This window comes from Syngnathoides biaculeatus, chromosome 8, assembly GCF_019802595.1.
Source record: "Syngnathoides biaculeatus isolate LvHL_M chromosome 8, ASM1980259v1, whole genome shotgun sequence".
Lineage (NCBI taxonomy): Eukaryota > Metazoa > Chordata > Actinopteri > Syngnathiformes > Syngnathidae > Syngnathoides > Syngnathoides biaculeatus.
Genome location: NC_084647.1, coordinates 13,689,340 through 13,707,322, shown reverse-complemented (window position 1 = coordinate 13,707,322; position 17,983 = coordinate 13,689,340). Strand labels below are relative to the sequence as shown.

Below are 17,983 nucleotides of genomic sequence, written 5' to 3'. Positions count from 1 at the left end.
CCAAAATACATTTTGAGGGAAAGGACAGGAAAGATGCATTATTACACAGTTGGACCTTGGTGATGTCAATTTCCACTATTGGACACACGAAGAGAAAAAAGGGCCCAGACTGGGCAATGAGCCTTTTTCCCCCCAAACTGTCACAGGAAATGCCTGAACAGGCCAAGTATCTCACAGGAAACATCATCCACTTTAAGACGCCGTCTCTGGGGAGCACTTTACATTGGTGAATGTTTAAACTGAGACGCTGAGGCAGCAGGCAGAACGAGAGTGTAGTCAAGAATAGATCCCTCCAAACTCACTTAACCCTTATTACTGAAACTTGATGGCTCCACTTTGATCTAATGTTATTTCATGAGTCATCATATGTTCTAGTAATAACTTAACCAGATAGTACTGGAACTGAATGAGACTGACGTTCCATTGTAGGTAAAAGATGAGTGGAAAAAAAAAAAATACTATTCTTGGTAAAAAGTGAAAAAGCACTGTACTGGTTTTTAGTTTTACAGTGAAAATAAAGTGTAAATGTAAACGTTACCACATCTGTGGCTACAACAACAATAACAGAATAATCATTTACAATAAATGCTCACTGAGCTTTAGTTTCATAACTTATACTAAGTTATTCCATGATGATATCCATGACAGTTCAGCAAATGACCATAACTTCTGAAGTCACACAAATCTCACAAAATTGTATGACATCAGATTAATTACAATGTAATTCTAAAATGGCATCTGATGTTTTGTTAAGCAAATTGGAAGAGATGGGCAAAGCAAAGCTTTATAGGACACTGTGCTGCAAAATTGCTTCTTCCTTATTCAGTTATTTACCAAATATGTACAAACAGGACAAAGAGCAACTTTAGGTTCTTGCACAACAAACGCCTGCCAAAATAGATTACTAGATTAAGATAAAAAAAAAAAAGGGGGGGGAACTCTTACACCATAAAGAAACAATTTTGGACATAAGCCATGTCCACACACCATATGACAGACGTAAATAAACTAAACATGCATACATGCACATTGCTCAATAATTCCTAATTAGGTTAAACACAGCCCAAAGTGAGTAACCTTTACCTGCTGGTCTGTCTGCATCTTGCGTCCAACTATTCGGAAGGCATTGTTGGAGGGATTGTGATAGATCTGGACTCTGCTGAAAGTCTGGGGTCCGGCACCTGCCGGCAGCCACTTCTTATTGCCGTCATCATAGATCATCACAGTGGCCCGAGCCTGGCAGATACTCGACTCACTACAATGACAGGTAGAGTATGTTTCATGTGTGAGAGATTATACGGAAGCATAAGCAACACATTATCAGAGCACCAATCTCTACCTCGACCAGGTTATGTTACAGCCCTGGGAATAACCAATTATTTGTTCCGTTGGGCTTTGTAAAGACTGAATCTTGGATACTTGCCTTCTCTTTTTGGTATTGGACTTCATTAGTTGTACAAGTGCGCACACACACACACACACACACACACACGTTTACAGTGCGGGTTTCTGACAATGTCTTTTTTTTTTTAACAGCACCTTTCTTAAATTACCTGAGATCTCATGATGTTGTGTGTCTGTCTGACTTTTCATTTTTCAGCTAAAACCCAACTCACACCTTGGATACATCAAATATTCTCATCTGACCAACCAAGTCATTTCATGCAAGCATCGGAATTGCATAATCAATAAGAAACAGCAACATTGATATGACAGACCAGTGCTGAATCATTATGAAAAATCAGCAGAAAATCAAGACAAAATGTGGTGTATTATTCTTGTGCGGGGAGCAAAATTTTTTTCAAAAAAAGTGTGGCACAAGACAAGCGTAGCTGAAGTTGACAAAGACAGGAAGTTGTGCTTTGCACGAGAATCTTTCAACAACGTCTGCATCAACCACTGCAGAAAAACTAAAAAATGAGCTTTGATATCATTAAAGGGGGATTCCAGTGCTTCACATGAACAATGTATCCAATAGGTCATGTAACATGTATTCTATTTTGACAATGTGATGTTAAATCCTCTCTCATTTAATAGTGTTTTGAGAAGATTATCGACAATTACGAATTTTCAGGGGCGCTGCCATTTTCGCGAGTCGCCTGACTTACGTGCGTGGATGTGACGTGTAAGGTGCGCACCAAAGGCTCGATTACATTATGCCCAGCGCTGATTTCTCGCATTTATCCTCATCTGATGAAGAAATAGCAGGACTGGTTGATCGGGAAGACGGAGGAATACTTCCATATAGATGTGAACCTTTGGCTGTAAATGTTCAATATTCGGATGGTTCTTTGGGTGGAATGACGCCGGAGTCTGACTACTCAGAGGGCTACGGGAGGGACATAAGTGCGTAAACAAAGGCCCCCGGAGCTTCGGGCCGGCAGCCTCGGATGGTTCTTCGGATGGGAATGACATGTCATTCCGCCCAAAGAACCATCCAAAATGACTCACGAAAATAGTGGCGCACCTGAAAATGTTTAATTGTCGATAAAAATCTTCTCAAAACACTATTAAATGGGAGAGGATTTAACATCACATTGTCAAAATAGAGTAGATATTACATGACCTATTGGATACATTGTTCATGCGAAGCACTGGAATTCCCCTTTAAATAAAAGGCAATATGTATTTAAACTTGGTTGAACTCCACATTTGGGTACTGTATATCTTGACCGATCCACACACCACACCAACAACACTTAAGTGAATCACAGACAAGGGAAAGACGGGGGGTGGGGGGGAATGAGACAACTACGTCCTCTTTTATACACCCCACAAACCCTTCACCCCCACAGTGCCTTAATCCATCTTTTCCTCCATCTGTCTCATCTATGAAACAATCTGCTACTCCTCTTCCTGTGACACAGCACCTAGACCGCAACCCACTTCCTGCTGCAAATCCCTCCTTATAAGGACTGCTTTAGCCCAATCAATCAATAGTCACTCCCACACACATTTGTTGTGACTGTTGCAAATGTTAGGTTCATTGTCCTGTCTGTCGGCAGTCCGGGAAAACACGGAAAAGCAAAAATATTACTCACTACGTTGACTGCAGCAGGATCATTTCATTGTTGCTGTATCATGTACTGTAAATGTTCCAGTAGATTGGGTGAAACGCGTTAACAACTGATGAAAACAAGTGTCAATAAAAACTAAATACTCTCTCATATAATGTCAAATATGAGTTAATACCATTGCCCTGTAAATGTTCAGTGGGTAGACGGTTGCATGAGGTTAAAAATGAATATTGGCTGGAGGATTAGATGACAAAAAAAAAAATTGTGCTGGGATTCCTGATCGGATGAGCGTCGAACACACATCAATGTGCGGTCAAGAGAAGGGGCTTATGGGAACTGGGAGGGGATGGAGACTTTGGACTGGGAAATGGATACATTTTTAATAGCATAGAAAGTGATGGCTCACGGGTGAGACCGAGAGGGAGCAACTGCATTATTGATACAACTACAGAGACTCTAAAAGCTTGTGTGGGGCATTGGCATACGGACGAGGTCGTGTACCCACATGAGAAATATGAAGCGAAAACTAGATATGCCAACTGCAGGAGAGCTGCTAACTGACGTAAATATGTGGCGACTATTTGGCAGGGACGAGGTTCCCATCAAAAACAGTGGATGGACATTGGAAATTAAGTTGAAACTTGCACATTTTTCCAGTTTTTATGAGGTTTACATTTTTTTGTCCACAACAAAGCGCGTGCTATTAATATAGAACATGTGGGGAGCAAAAATATTTTCACCGGTGAAAGATTACCAGTTCCCTTGTGAGAGTTAGGGGTTAGGTTATTCTCTCCCATTTACACAGTGTCCCTGAACACACCTCATGCACTCACGCAGCTGTTGCGTGCCTGCCTAGTTCCATTCTCAAAAGTGAAGTAAGAAATGCAGCAGGGTTACATTCTATTAGGATGTCCCAAAAGCTCTCTTCGCTGGTTACCTAATATTACAGTCGATTCACTGTATGTTTCAGACCACCAACACTGCATGAGACCCTACGATGTCACTATTGTGCATACATCCATTGGAATGATGATGCGCTAACAAATGATCACGCAGGTCTCCTCCTGACGAGAAAAACTCATTAAGTCACGGGACCTCTGATATCAATGCAATGCCAAAAATTAGCAATGGAACAAAAACACTTGGCGGATGCGTACAATCTGCTTTTCTCCCCCCCTAAAAAAAAAAAATCATTCAGCAGGCTATGTGATGTGAATTTATACTTTGGTAAGTAATGCCATTGACTCCACTGGAAAAAATTGCGGTGCAGAAATATAAACTTTGCCGGCGAAGCAGCCTCCAGTTTCCAAATGGTTGCTTTTGAAACGACAATATAATTTTCAAAAACTTGAAACGTTTCCATTATCACGATCCAAAAAATGCAGTTGTCCTGTAAATTAAGTGACAGTTTTACCAATTTTCACTTGAAATGATTGTATAAAGGGCCCCTAAACCCTGTTCAAACATGCACACACATGCAATTTGGATTTAAAAAAAAAAAAAAAAAACTGATCTCATCTTTCTATGGTTCCTTGGGCGGTGAGGGGTTAACAGGAAACCGCAGCACAAGGCCAGGGAACATGCTCTCTTGGAAATGTCTGTATATGGGAGTATAAGGCTCTCGGAACTCTCTGCCACAGCGCTGGCAAGCTCGGTCAGGCCCTGTCGCTCTGTCTCTTCCCTCTCCCTCTCTTGAATCAAACAATTTAACAAGCTGTGTCTCTTGGTGCTACTCGTGTGGGGGATATCTTATGCAACACGGCAGCATATACTTACATCAGCTAAAACGACCTGACTTACTGTATAATAAGGACAGTGCGCATGTAGTTCCCACATTTATGTAACATTTGTACAGTAATGATTCTGGACACCAGGATTGCTATTTTAGGTAACGACAGCATAGATGAAATATATTTATGAAAAGGTAAACTGAGTGTAGACACTAAAGCAGAGTAACACCAACAGTATGGTGTCCATTTCAGACTCACTGTCCCATCACTGCTTTTCCTATTCACTTGATCATAATCTTCTTTTCCTTTCGGCTTGTCCTGTTAGGTCGCCACAGCGTGTCATTTTTTTTACATCTCAGCCTATCTCGTGCATCTTCCTCTCTAACACCCACTGTCCTTATGTCCTCTCTCACAACATCGATCAACCTTTTCTTTGGTTGTCCTCTCGCTCTTTTCCCTGACAGCTCCATCCTCAATACCCTTCTACCAATATACTCACTCTCTCGCCTCTGAACATGTCCAAACCATCTAAGTCTGTCTAACCTTGTCTCCAAAACATCCAACTTTGGCTGTCCCTCTATTGAGCTCATTTCTAATCCTATCCAACCTGGTCACTCCAAGCGAGAACCTCAGCATCTTCATTTCTGCTACCTCCAGTTCTGCTTCCTGTTTCTTTAGTGCCACCGTCTCTAATCCGTACATCATGGCCGGTCTCACCACTTTTATGAACTTTGCCCTTCATCCTTACCATACTCTCCATTGCTCTGTATCGTTGACCCCAAGTATTTGAAGTCGTCCACCCTCGCTATCTCTTCTCCCTGGAGCTTCATTCTTCCTCCTCCGCCCCTCTCATTCACGCACATATATTTTGTTTTATTTCAGCTAATCTTCATTCACCTCCTTTCCAGTGCGTACCTCCATCTTTCTAATTTTACACCCTCCCATTAAATACACAAACAGCACCCCATGTTGCCAAAAAAAGATTTTTGTTGCAGTTAAAACAAAAACAAAAAAAAAAAAAAAAAAAAAAATCACAGTCTCAAGTATTCAGATCATTTGCTTAGTATTTTTTAGAAGCATCCTTTCAGCTAATACAGTCATAAATGTTTTGGGGAATGAGCAAGTTTTTTCACACCTAGTTTTTGGGTTCCTCTGCCATTCCTCCTTGCAGATGACGTAGTTCTGTAACGGGGATCTTTGGGTTCTTATTTACCCGTTTACATTACCAAGGCTCTTCTACCCTGATTCCTCAGTTTGGGCAGACGCCCTGCACTAGGAAGGATTTTGGTCATCCCAAACATCTTGCATTTAAGGATTATTGAGGCCACTGTGCTTTTGGGAAAGTTAAGTGGAGCAGAATTTTTTTGTAACCTCAGCCAGATCTTTGCCTCGCCACAATTCTGTCTCTGAGCTCTTCAGGCAGTTCCCCTGACCTCCTGATTCTCATTTGCGCTGACATGCACTGTGAGCTGTAAGGTCTTATATGGACAGTTCCGTAGCTTCCATAATCAAATTCAATCAGTATAATCAAACAGTTGGATTCCCAACAAAGGTGCAGAACCATCTCAAGGATGACCAGAAGAAATCACCAGAGTTAAATACATGAGTGACAAAGCAAAGGGTTTTAATACTTATGGCTGTGTGATACTTACATTTTTCTTTTTTAATAAATCTGCAAAACAAAAACAACAAAAAAATCCTCTCAATGTATTGTGCTGCATGTAAATTAATGAAGAAAAAAATACTTAAAATGATTTTTTAGGAGGGGGGGGCAATATAAGTAAAAAATGTAATGGAGTCTGAATATTTCCCATACGCACTGTACATGTATATAGCACACACATTCTATGGAGAACAAATATTGCCCTTCACTTTCTCTTTCGCAGCAAATTCAATGTTACACGATACAAACGGGACATTCCAAATAATTGTAGACAGGGTCCACTGTTTGCAGAAGTGAGAAGAGGAAGTGAATGTTTCAAAGAGGAAACGTGTTTATAAAACAACATACCTAAGTGCACGTTCCTGAGTTTAACCACAATAAAATGTGTGCAGTGTATTCTACACCGGTTGGGAGTATGACATGATAAGAACATTTATGCCAGCGTATGGGGACCAAATCCCACATGCTAAACGGGAGGAGGCCATGATGCTGCAACTATGATATTGGGAGGTATACACAATAGCATGCTCGCTCGTGATGTGACGTGACTGCATAGCGCTCGTGCACGTGACGTCACTATTTTCATGGGGCCATATTGCCGGTCAAAAGAGCTGCTCGACAGTGTGGGGGACATTGAACTGAAGCAGAATATACACAATCCCGAGACTTGTTGTACTGTTGGTTGTTACAACAGACTAGACAGATATTCAAAGAGGTCATTCGATAGAATACTAGCTGAAAATACAAGATAGATTGATTTTGGCAATTAAACGTGATGGATGGTGCCCAACCAAATACAACTGTGTAGCGATCACTTCACTTCAGGGAGGAATTATTCTTCTCAATCTCAAATTCCCAAGATGTATTTATAATGCCAAGTTGGCTCATTTGAGAACAATGCGTATCAAAAAAAAAAAAAAAAAGACGGAGTTGTCTCCGACGTACACGGAAGCGTGTTGCGGCCACACGTTAAACTTTGGTAAACCTCTCCCTGACAGACGTTTTATTTAATTTTTTTTAATATTCATTGTTCTCAAATGAGTCCAACGCGTTTTTTAAAAAAGAAAATAAACAGTCTGTCACGAACAGCTTTACATAGGTTAACGTGTGGCCGCAACACACTTCCGTGTTTAAAAAACGTAAAGAAAAAAAAAAGACAGGGAATCGTCTCCAACATATCCGAAAGCGTGTTGCGGCCACACGTTAAACTTTGGTAAACCTCTCCCCGACAGAAGTTCTTTTTTATTTATTTATTTTTTTTAAATATGCATTGTTCTCAAATGATTCCTATGCATTTGCAATCACAGTGATGTTTACAGTTTCCAACCGGCTGAGCATTGAAGAATGCTCTGTTAGACCGACAATATAGCCAGTCACGTGACTTCGGTGCCATAGGTGCACGAGCTCAATTGTGCCTACCCTCAGTCTATGTGCATCACTGTCCATCTGCTGTATATAATAACTTGCTCTCTTTAAAACACTAGAAGGCCAATGGATTTGTTTGTCACTTTATTAATCGTATTTCTTTTAAAACACACAAGACAAAATGCAAAGAGAGAACATCCCATTTTATGCAAATATACAAGTGGGATGTATAGGCAATCATATTAGATATTTTTGAGTCGTGGTCACAAAGAATGAAATAAGGCATCCCTATTATAAAGTGTAAAAAGGAAGCAGCAAGCGTTCTGAACCTAGATATACGCAGCATGGTTCAAGTGAAGAAAACTTGGCCTCCCAAACAGAAAAATCTCAAATGTAGCGGGACAGAGATAACTGAACTACGATATAACTGGGGTTTACTGTATTCCGTTAAGGCGAACATTACCTTGTCGAAATGTGCCAATTGCTGACACGCACACCTCCCCAGCCACACAAATGAAGATAAAAGAAAAACACCAGCAGTCAAGCTTAATCAATGTATAGAAAGACTACAAACCCAAAAAGCTAAGTGCACCTATTGTAACTTGGACCAAAATAACTTGGATTGTGGAATGGAATGGAAAAAAAAAGACCTCCACAGTTAGGTATACAAATATTAGATATAAGCTACAATAACTAAAAGACTCATTCAAGTAGACTTTTACTGCATATGATACAATATAAATACATACATAAAAGTCACAGTACACGGTATTGGTAAAACAACAAGAACATGACATGCACTAACAGACCAGTTAAAATATTAAGTTTAGCAACAAATCATACGATGTTTCTTTGAAACATCATATAAATAATTGATGAGGAACTCTCCCTTCACCTTTAAAAAAGTATGGACATCATATGCTTATTTCTTTCTCTCTTTTCCTCATGCCACAGTCTTTTTGGACAGGTCCTTTCAGGCACTAAAATGCACACAAATCAGCATCCACAACAGGCTGCAGGCAATTATATATATATATATATTTTTTTCCCATGAGTCAAATGAACAGAAAAAAGGTCCCTGACTTTCCAAAACTATTCTTAGTTCCTCTCTATCTTTGTGTGAATGAAATGGTATCGTCAGCTGAAACGTCGCGACTCCGCAAAACTCAACATTTTTGCACGCTGACTCATACTCTTACTGGCATAGTTTACGAAGCACTGAGGTAAATCTGAGTAAGCTTGAGCAAACATGAGCCCATTCTGTCCATTTCAAGAGTACAATTTAATTCCCTCCTGGTTCCGAGGCACTGGTGTTTGCGTGTACAAACCCATTGCCCATATTTGGAACCAACTCACCTCTGCCCTTCTCTATGTGAGCTCAATTCCTTTTACAGGTTGGACCATAATCCTCTATAGTCTCGGCCAAAGAAAGAGGATGACCTACTGAAGAACAATCCACAGTGATTTTTGTTGTTACACATTTCCCTTGTTTCACCAATTTTAGTACCAACAATCTATTTGTATTAGAGGATACAGAAGATCATCAAAACCAGACTGGACAAGCGATAACAAATAGCACTCTCTCTTTTCCCGTTAAAAACTTACAAATGCTTTGTTTGCTCTTTCTGTAGTGTTTCGCAGTAAAGACGTCTGCAATGAAACGTGCTGCTATCTGTCATTGTAAAGGCAACTATTACAGCAACCTATCGGCACCGCCTGTCATTTCATTGCTGAGGTAGCAGGAGGAGGAGTCTATTACAGGTGTGGCGCTGCATCTAGTCAAGCAACTTGCACTTGCATTTCAGTAATATTGTTCAACATGAGGATTGGCCGTAATCTTACACACACCGGTGGGTGACTGGTTAGCACATCTGCCTCATAGTTCTGAGGTTCCGGGTTCATAGCTGGCCTCCTTGTGTGGAGTTTGCCTGTTCTCCCGTGCCTGCATAGTTTTCTCCAGGTTTCCTCCCATATTCCAAAACATGTATGGTTGATTAATTAAAGACTTAAATTGTCCATATGTGTGAATGTGAGTGTGAATGATTGTTTGTCTCTATTTACCCTGCAATTGGCTGGAAACCAGTTCACAATGTTTGGATGGAGGATTGTTAATTGTAATAATATTTCCCTGGGTGTTGGCCATTGAACAGATGACAACGGGGACACAAATGACCCCTTCTCTGAATCACCAAAAGAGAATTGCACCATATAAGTAAGGTCATAAAGGGAAATATTTAGTGCCTTCTTTAGCACCCAGAAGGGTAACAAGGATCTCTCCACATAAGATCAAAAGTTATATTATAACTTAGAGTGTTATGTGGGTTTGGTATGGTTAGGTTATGTTCATGAATGGGTTAACCCATTTGTGGGCAGTGTCCCGTTTTTGGGACATCATGATTTTCACGCATTATATCCTTCAAAATATCAAAATATTTAAGTGTTTTAATCTGATTCTGATTTTTTGGGAGAATCTACTAAGAAAACCCAAGTACCCTCTCACAGGCAGCATCCCATTTTTGGGACGAGATTACAAATGAGTAAAGTTATCTTATAGCTTAAATATGAATGAAAAAGAAGTGTTATTTCCTTGATTGTGGCCTGTTAGGAGACTTTTCTTAATAAGGCAAAAAATTGCCACCCTGCCCATGAATGGGTTAAATGATTAAAAGTAAGTGAAACTTGCATCATACCAACATGTTCAAAGTATTATCCTTACCTTTGATTTTTGATATAGTAAGACAGATGACACCATAAAGCAGCTTCAAATTATGTCCAATTAGGCAATGAACAATCAGGAATACACTGTTCAGTATTAGAGAAGCCACTGGGAATGCTGATTCCACAGTATTTCCCTATCTCTAGATAGATGATGAATTGCATTGTTGTTGGATGCAGGCTTTCCATCATCTTACATGACACCACAACATTTGGGTACAGGAAGAAACCAGTTTTTCCCAGACCAGTCCAATTTAGACACACGACCGTGGAACAGTTAGCCAATGACGCTAATTCCTATGCGATTTACAAATAGAGGCACTTGAAAGTTTGATAACAATGGCAAAATTTCCATGTGAGACAGCCCAGCTAGAGCAAAAGTTAAATACTATAGTATCAAACAGAACAATCATAATAGCAGAGAGCCGCAATTAAAGAAAAAAAAATGGCTGCCACCACAAAGGAAAGCGGACAATGGAAGGTTTTGTATGTTACGGCAAAGCGTCTAATCCAAGAGGCAGGTCAGTATAATGGCCTATTTATGAGTAGAAAAGGTGGGAGGACCAAGAGGGGTAACATGTTTCAGGGAAGGAGAGCGGCAGAGTTAGGTTGTTGTGGTAGCTAAATTCACAGCCCAATACAGATGAGACTCAGACACAGGCTGTGTGGTATAGTGGACACTTTTGCGCCCTACTTTGAAGCACATTACATGATGTACTCCCTTCACAAAGCATGCAATAAAGCAATACTTTCCATCCAACAGGCGAGAATGCCCACAATGACCTAATTACCTTTAACTATTGTTGCTTATCCAATACACTGCTGTAGCTATTTTGCGCACCTCTGAAGTTTCAAGTTCCTTAAACGCGATTATTTGATGGGGAATTTGAGGAAATGTATGTTTTTCATTGAACTTTAGACTGGCTTATAAACATCTGATTAATTTTAGAGGTTTTCAAAGAAAACAAGGTATTTATACTAGGTGCTGCTCAGATCAGATTTCAAAAGAAAAATCTGACTGAGCAAGTGAGTTGTGACAAGTGGAGACATGAAAGAATCAAACTTACTGTTAAGGATGTTACACAACCCCCTTGGTGTGAACACTATTATTGCAAAAGGAACGGGCTACATCTGTTAGATTAATATGGGAACACACAATGTTGCTAAATTCTGTAAATAACAGCTTGGGGGTGGGTTAGGACATTTGGACAAACTAGTTAAGATCGAGGCAGAACAACAATATTAAAAAGGTGCTTTTTTGGCTACTCATGACACCCTTACTCAAAATAAACTAATTCAAAAAAACATATAGCAGGCAGGAGGAAGCCTTTCGCTGCTTAAAAAGCTAATCAATAAGGCAGCGAGGTAAGAAATGAAGATTCATACAATGAATAGAATAGAGAATTTAGTGGGTTAAGAAGATGAAATTACGTATGAGTGTGCGCATGCAATTCCGAGCTAGCTTGCTGCTTATTTAGAACAACCATAATTTCAAACCTTGTTTTTTTCTTTTTTTAACTCAGCCAATGAATCATGAGCGTGGGCTGCAATCACCCCTCAAACAGAGAGCAGTTAAAAGTACTTCCTGTGGTACTAAATACAAGGCCAAGATTAGTCACAATGTCAATGGTGTTATAAAAACACAGCTCAGCAGAGGAAAACAAGGAAGGACAGAAAGGAGGACAAATATCTCTGGAATTCTACATTGCTTCTTTGTCGACATGACACAGCTGTGCAACTTTATATTTAGCATTGACGTGACGTCCCCAGAGTCAACAAAGAATGAGTGGAAATGGCAACAGTTGTATATTGAGAGGTAAGGTAGGTCCAAATGGGCTTCACAGCGCATTTAAAAGAGAAACTGTTGTACTTCTGATGTGCCGACTACACTTGGTGGTCAACATTTACATTCCACAGGGACAAATGACAAAGAACATGGCGCTGCATTCCAATCCTCACTTCAACACGGTAAGATCAACACGAGAAGACGGGTCACACAGAACACCACGTCAGTCTTATCCAGTGACCGGTGTGAATATGAGGTGGCGTCCAACGATCATTGTCACTATGTAGAGGGTGAGCAGAGATGTTATTTTTGCACCACCGGTTCTTTATGTTATCTCTAAAGAAAAGGGATGTGAGTGTCTTAATCAAACCTTATGGCCGTGAAGTGTAGTCGCAAAATATTCCATTAGGTTACATTTGTTGATTGAAATTCTGGAGACTTAATGTCAAATGGACCTTTCTGGCCTGTCAATCACTCGTACAATAATAGGCAATCAGATAGCCGCATTGTCTTATCCCCTGGCTTGACACGCCCCTCTCGCCAGATTGTCCCACAAGCAATGCTGGTTGTCAGTAGCGTGCGCTTGGAAAAGTTAATGTTACGAAGAAAATGTTCCTTAGATGCGCTTGGGGAACGTGCAATTCTGATGAAAGATATCCTGCTGGGTTACAAGGGGCCCGGTTGAGTCATTTTCCAAAGCCTAAAACACAGCTGACGATGTGTCTACGATGGATTAAAGTTCTCGGAAGAGCGCACGTACAACTAAATGTGGACAATATCAACAAACACAAGGCTGTATGTTCGAAGGTAAGTGAGGGAGAAGTATCTACTCTGAGTTTAATTTAATTATTATTACTGCTTTAAACATTGGAGGAGAACAAGTTTCACTTTGTTAGTCTATCACTGACCTGCTGAACGAAGTGTGTCATGTTTTATGCTGAAGAGTCAGGTTAGGGATACGTAAGAGAAATGTCTATTTGCCCATTTGTATCACATCAGACTTTTAAAACAGAGCACTGGGTTCCATTACGACTCAAATCAAATGAATACACCCACTCACTTGTAAAGACAACAATGATATTACTCGTGATCTTTCCAAGTAAAAAGTACTCACCCTGCTTTACATGCGCAGCACAATTTCCACTACTTTATCCTGTTAAACATTTTTACATCGATCACCAACGTTTCGCTGTAACTCTAATTCCATGTACATATCCTTGCGTGAAATAGTTGAGACCTCTCTGTAAAACTCTCTTGGACAAGTCTGACATATGTGGAAAAAACATACCCCAATATGATCTGGAATACGCGATTGAGAATCGACTTCAAAGATGTTCTGTTCAATCGCCATTTTGAAAGCTTGTGGGACATGGCTAAGGGGGCGGAGCTTAAGATAGCCATGGGAAAGGTCCATTTGCTTTTGCCTATGCAATAAATCCAATAATGTTTGAAAAAAATATATGAGAATAGACAAGGATCTCCAAGCTGGTGCATCCTCAACTTTCACAGCTAAGTGATCAATCATAAGGTCCACTGTCCACTATTAAGGTGTATTGATTTATATCCATCTACAAGCCCCGCACAATGCAAGCAAGATGAACTACATTTGAGGTCAGGTAAACGCATTAGTGGTGACTATGGTGATTTTTGTTTATTTGCATTGCTCACACGTTATATTGACACAAAACCCAAAAACTGGATGGAATGTTTCAACTATGGAAAATAAAGATATTGACCTGAAATTCTAAACCATGTGTGAACTGTGTCATAAACTGTAATGTTGTGTGTTTTTGTGCTGACTAAAATATGTTTTCTTATCTCTATTTATAATCATGACCACCAGCTTTATTGTACATCATTTTAATATGGTGTCCACATGTGTCTGATTGCTTTTGCCAGACGGGAAGTCTTTTACTTGAGTTAATAATTAATAATCAGTCGGAAAATAACACGGCTGAATGTCTGGGTGACAACCTTCTGTGACACAGAGATTTATGGGAGTTTGCCACGGACGACTTCAGGAGAATTTCATGAATAGACGATATGCATTTTGGTATGCATAACTACCTCTTGGAAAAGAATCGTGACAACATATCAAGGCCAAGGCGAGTCTGTGGGAGAAGCTCCCTTGTTGGTGGCAGAAGCTTTTAAGAAATGGACAAGGCGTGCAGAGAAATACTTTTGATTTGACATCAGTTAGCAAGAATAGCGAGGGGCATTTTAAGTGCTATTTTGGTGCATTACGAGAGGGAGGAAAAGGTTACTGAAAGCAATTATAACGCCATCATTCTGCTGAATTCCTCACAAAGTTGTAATTTGGCATAAATAAATCATGGCTGTTTTTGCCACATTTCATGTAGGACTTTACAAAAATCTGAGACATAGGTGAGGGGTTAGTTTGGAAGACAAAATGGGGCAAAACATCAAGGGAGATAATATATAAAAGAATAAATTGGAAGTCGAAATCTAAATTTGCAATACTACGGGAATAACGTTGCAATTTTGAAATAAATTCTGAAATTTGTTGGTATAGAAGATAAAATGCACAAAATTCACAATTTAGAATTTTAACTATGAAAATAACAGAAAAACATTTTAAAAGAATAAAGTACAGGGTGTCCCAAAAAATGTATACACACTTTACATAAAGATGTCTGTTAATTCTTTAACGTTCAAATTTAATCAAATTACAATAAACAAGATTAGAATTATTTAAAGTGTGTTTACATTTTTCAGGACACCCTATATTTAGGTTTTCGGCTGGGTAACAGATCTACGGTTGGCTGGAGTACAAATCTGGCAATGCAAATTGCCAATCTACGGTCTGTCACTTTCGATTTGATTTTGGGGATATTCTGTATGGGTTCTTGTTTGTTACCTTGTATTTACAGCTAATATTTAGGGCAGCGCTCAATAACCTGGTGTAACACACACAGAAGTATAAACACTGCAATTGTACCACTTTTTCTTTTTTGTGAATGTTTTTTCATCTAACCACAGGTATAAATATTACCCGATATACGTGACAGGTCTCTTGTAGGTGCGGTTGCTGGTCTCATTTATGGTTGTGTGGGAATTTGGTATACACTGTTAAAAAGCCATTTGTTTCCCATGATACAAATACTTTATTCTCTTAACTTCACATTATTTTACTATATTTATTGAGATCTGCACAAAAATGTAACAGCTTTGTTCCTTTCAGTTCCTTTCTGCTCTATGTAGTGTGTACGCTTTATGCTCTTATGCAAGTCAAGCGCCTCCCCGTTTGCTATCAAAGTTACTCCTAAATATTTTAAATAACAAAAGTGGCAGGTCAACCAAACTCAGACGCACCTCTTTGGATTCAGACTTTTGCTTAGGAACTTTTCTTTCCTATCTGACAGAGATGACACAGAGGTCCTTGGAGTGAAGGTTATCAAATTTTAAAAAAAGAAAAAACAATGCATAGGAAAGGCAACTAAATGCACTCTTTAACTCCCATTTAGTATCAGTTGCTCCAGATCAACCTTTGAAAAAGGATATAATTGTTACCATAATCCCTTACAGAAGCATTGTTTAAAGCAACAACAACCCACCGACTAAGTTTACAGCCTTTCATATCTGCAATACTCGCCGTCGCCCTACAACTGTTTAGTCAAAGTGGAGTTTGATTCATTCCTTTTCCTATGTTCAAGAAAGCACCTTTTATCGTGCCTTGCTTGTCCCAATGTTATCCACAAAGGTTAAGGAACGGTGATACAATGTTTAGGAGATCTACCTTTCCAAAGAGGCCTAATGTTAAGGAAAAAGCCGACGCAAGAAGTTTGAGATAAAGAACTAGTCACACAGGTTATCAGACTTGCAATGCAATGCAAGTTGGTGCTCCACACAACACAATCTCAACCATCGGATAGGTTGTCGCTTGCTGCTTCAAAACGAAGGCACAAGTATGAAATCAGTCCCGGGGAGCTTAAGTGAGGAATGGTGGCGGTTTCCAAAGCATGTTATTTGATGGAATTTGAGGACACGAGCTTCTTTTCCACTGAGCAATTCCAACCCCGCTGCAAAACCCAGAGGGAGATAAATAGTGCAAAGAGACGTGAATGTATTGCGTGGCTACGGAATGCGACGGCTTGGTCGAAACTGCATGCCGTGCATTTAGGGCAGTCGACGATCCTGCAGTTGCAGCTTAAAAGTGTCTTTAGAAAACACACAGAATGCTATCATACGCTATTAAGACCACATAAATAATGCATTAAACATTTAAATGAGATAATCAGTGTTAAGTATAGCTTACGCAAATTAAAAAAAAAAGTGAATGTGCATTGTTTGAGATGCATACAATGTTCATCTGACTTGTTCAACCACTTGAGACTAGCTTTAGAAAAGATTGAACAGGTAGCACCGGGGCTGTCACAGCGCGCGGACACACACTTCCTGATTCGCACAACATCCGGATATTCTCACACAAAAGGTCCCAAAGACCTATAAAACAATACATTCTACTTGAAAATATGTATATTTTTGTATATACAGTTTTAAAGCGAGAAGATGTGAGGCGGTTTTGCCTTTTCAACGTGGCGGAAACGGGCAGAAGCGTGTTCGAACGACGGGCAAAGTGCAACGCTTGTTTATACAAAGCGGATCGGAATGGTGTCCCGGGCGCCCCTTTGTTGAAACTAGTGGCCCCAAACAACGTGTTTGGCCTGGGAAACACAATGAAGATGAAGGGATCCGAGTCGTCGTTTACCCACCTCATTGTCTGGCCGGAGCGGAGCTCTTCTCCTCGCGGGCAACTTTGACTCACTTGAAAGCGGATTAAAGTCAAACTAGCCGAACCCGAAGCAACAACGGAAACAACAACGATTAAATGTCTCGGAGCGCGGGTAGAGTCGCATCTACACCCGCAAACGGGGTAGCAACGAAGCGGGGGGGGGGCGAGCGAAGCACACCTCGACGATTTCCTGGTTGTGTGGAACTGGGAGAGATGAGGAGTGAGTGGGGGTGGTGGGGGGAGTGGATACAGTAGCGCGGCGGGCTTGTCAAGTCCAATCACTATCTCACGTTGGTTTCGACGAGTTTAAAAAAAAAAAAAAGAAGTAAGGAACCCGGGAAATAGCCACGACGCTGCTAGTGTAAAAGCAAAACAAAAACAACAACAAAAAAAAACTCTTTTACGAAGGTTCGCGGCGCCGTCCGGCTCCGTTTCTGAATCGCTTAACTCGGTCTGAAAACTCAGCGTGGGCCCAGCCCGCCAGCTTCAAAGAGGACGACGGCCCCGTGTTGCGTTCAAGATTCCTCCCGGGGGGGGGGGGGGCGGTGAATAACTAAATAAATAATTGTAACCACAATGACTTCAAAGCAAAACTGTCATACAAACCGAAAACGCGAGTACAGTTTCAGAACGCGAACGAATGTATTGATTGAATGCGGTGTTTTAAATGTTCGAAAGTGTCAATCAAAACTGAGCGTCATCATCTTTGGAGGGAGCGGGCCCAAGGGGCCACCGACGGCACGCGCACCCGAACTCTTTTGATCGACTTGATGGGCGCTTTTGCGTCTTTTTACATTTCAAAATGATTTCATGCCTTTTATTTATTGCACTGGCTGGTGGGTATCCGGGCTTATAAATCACATCATTGTTTTATTTCGTGAAATCTAAGTGGTTTATATGACAGAACTTTAATGTTTTTCTTTCCACATATTTTCTGCTCATGAGACTTTCATG

The 17,983-nt window shown here is 40.3% G+C and overlaps 1 protein-coding gene across 3 annotated transcripts in view; it reads right to left on the bottom strand.

Annotated features, from left to right (window-relative positions):
• vaspb (vasodilator stimulated phosphoprotein b) overlaps positions 1-17,541 on the bottom strand; it is a 29,778-nt gene extending 12,237 nt beyond the window's left edge. For 2 of the 3 annotated variants that reach the window (XM_061827620.1, XM_061827622.1), the window contains exons 1-2: positions 13,565-13,662; positions 1,084-1,255 (exon numbers count right to left, since the gene is read on the bottom strand). In XM_061827620.1, the coding sequence (XP_061683604.1) occupies positions 1,084-1,255; positions 13,565-13,647 (255 nt within the window). In that variant the 5' untranslated portion in view covers positions 13,648-13,662. Of the gene's footprint in view, positions 1-1,083; positions 1,256-13,564; positions 13,663-17,009 lie in introns of those variants that run through there. The other variant, XM_061827623.1, reaches the window with a different exon arrangement.
• Between the last annotated feature and the right edge of the window lie 442 nt (positions 17,542-17,983).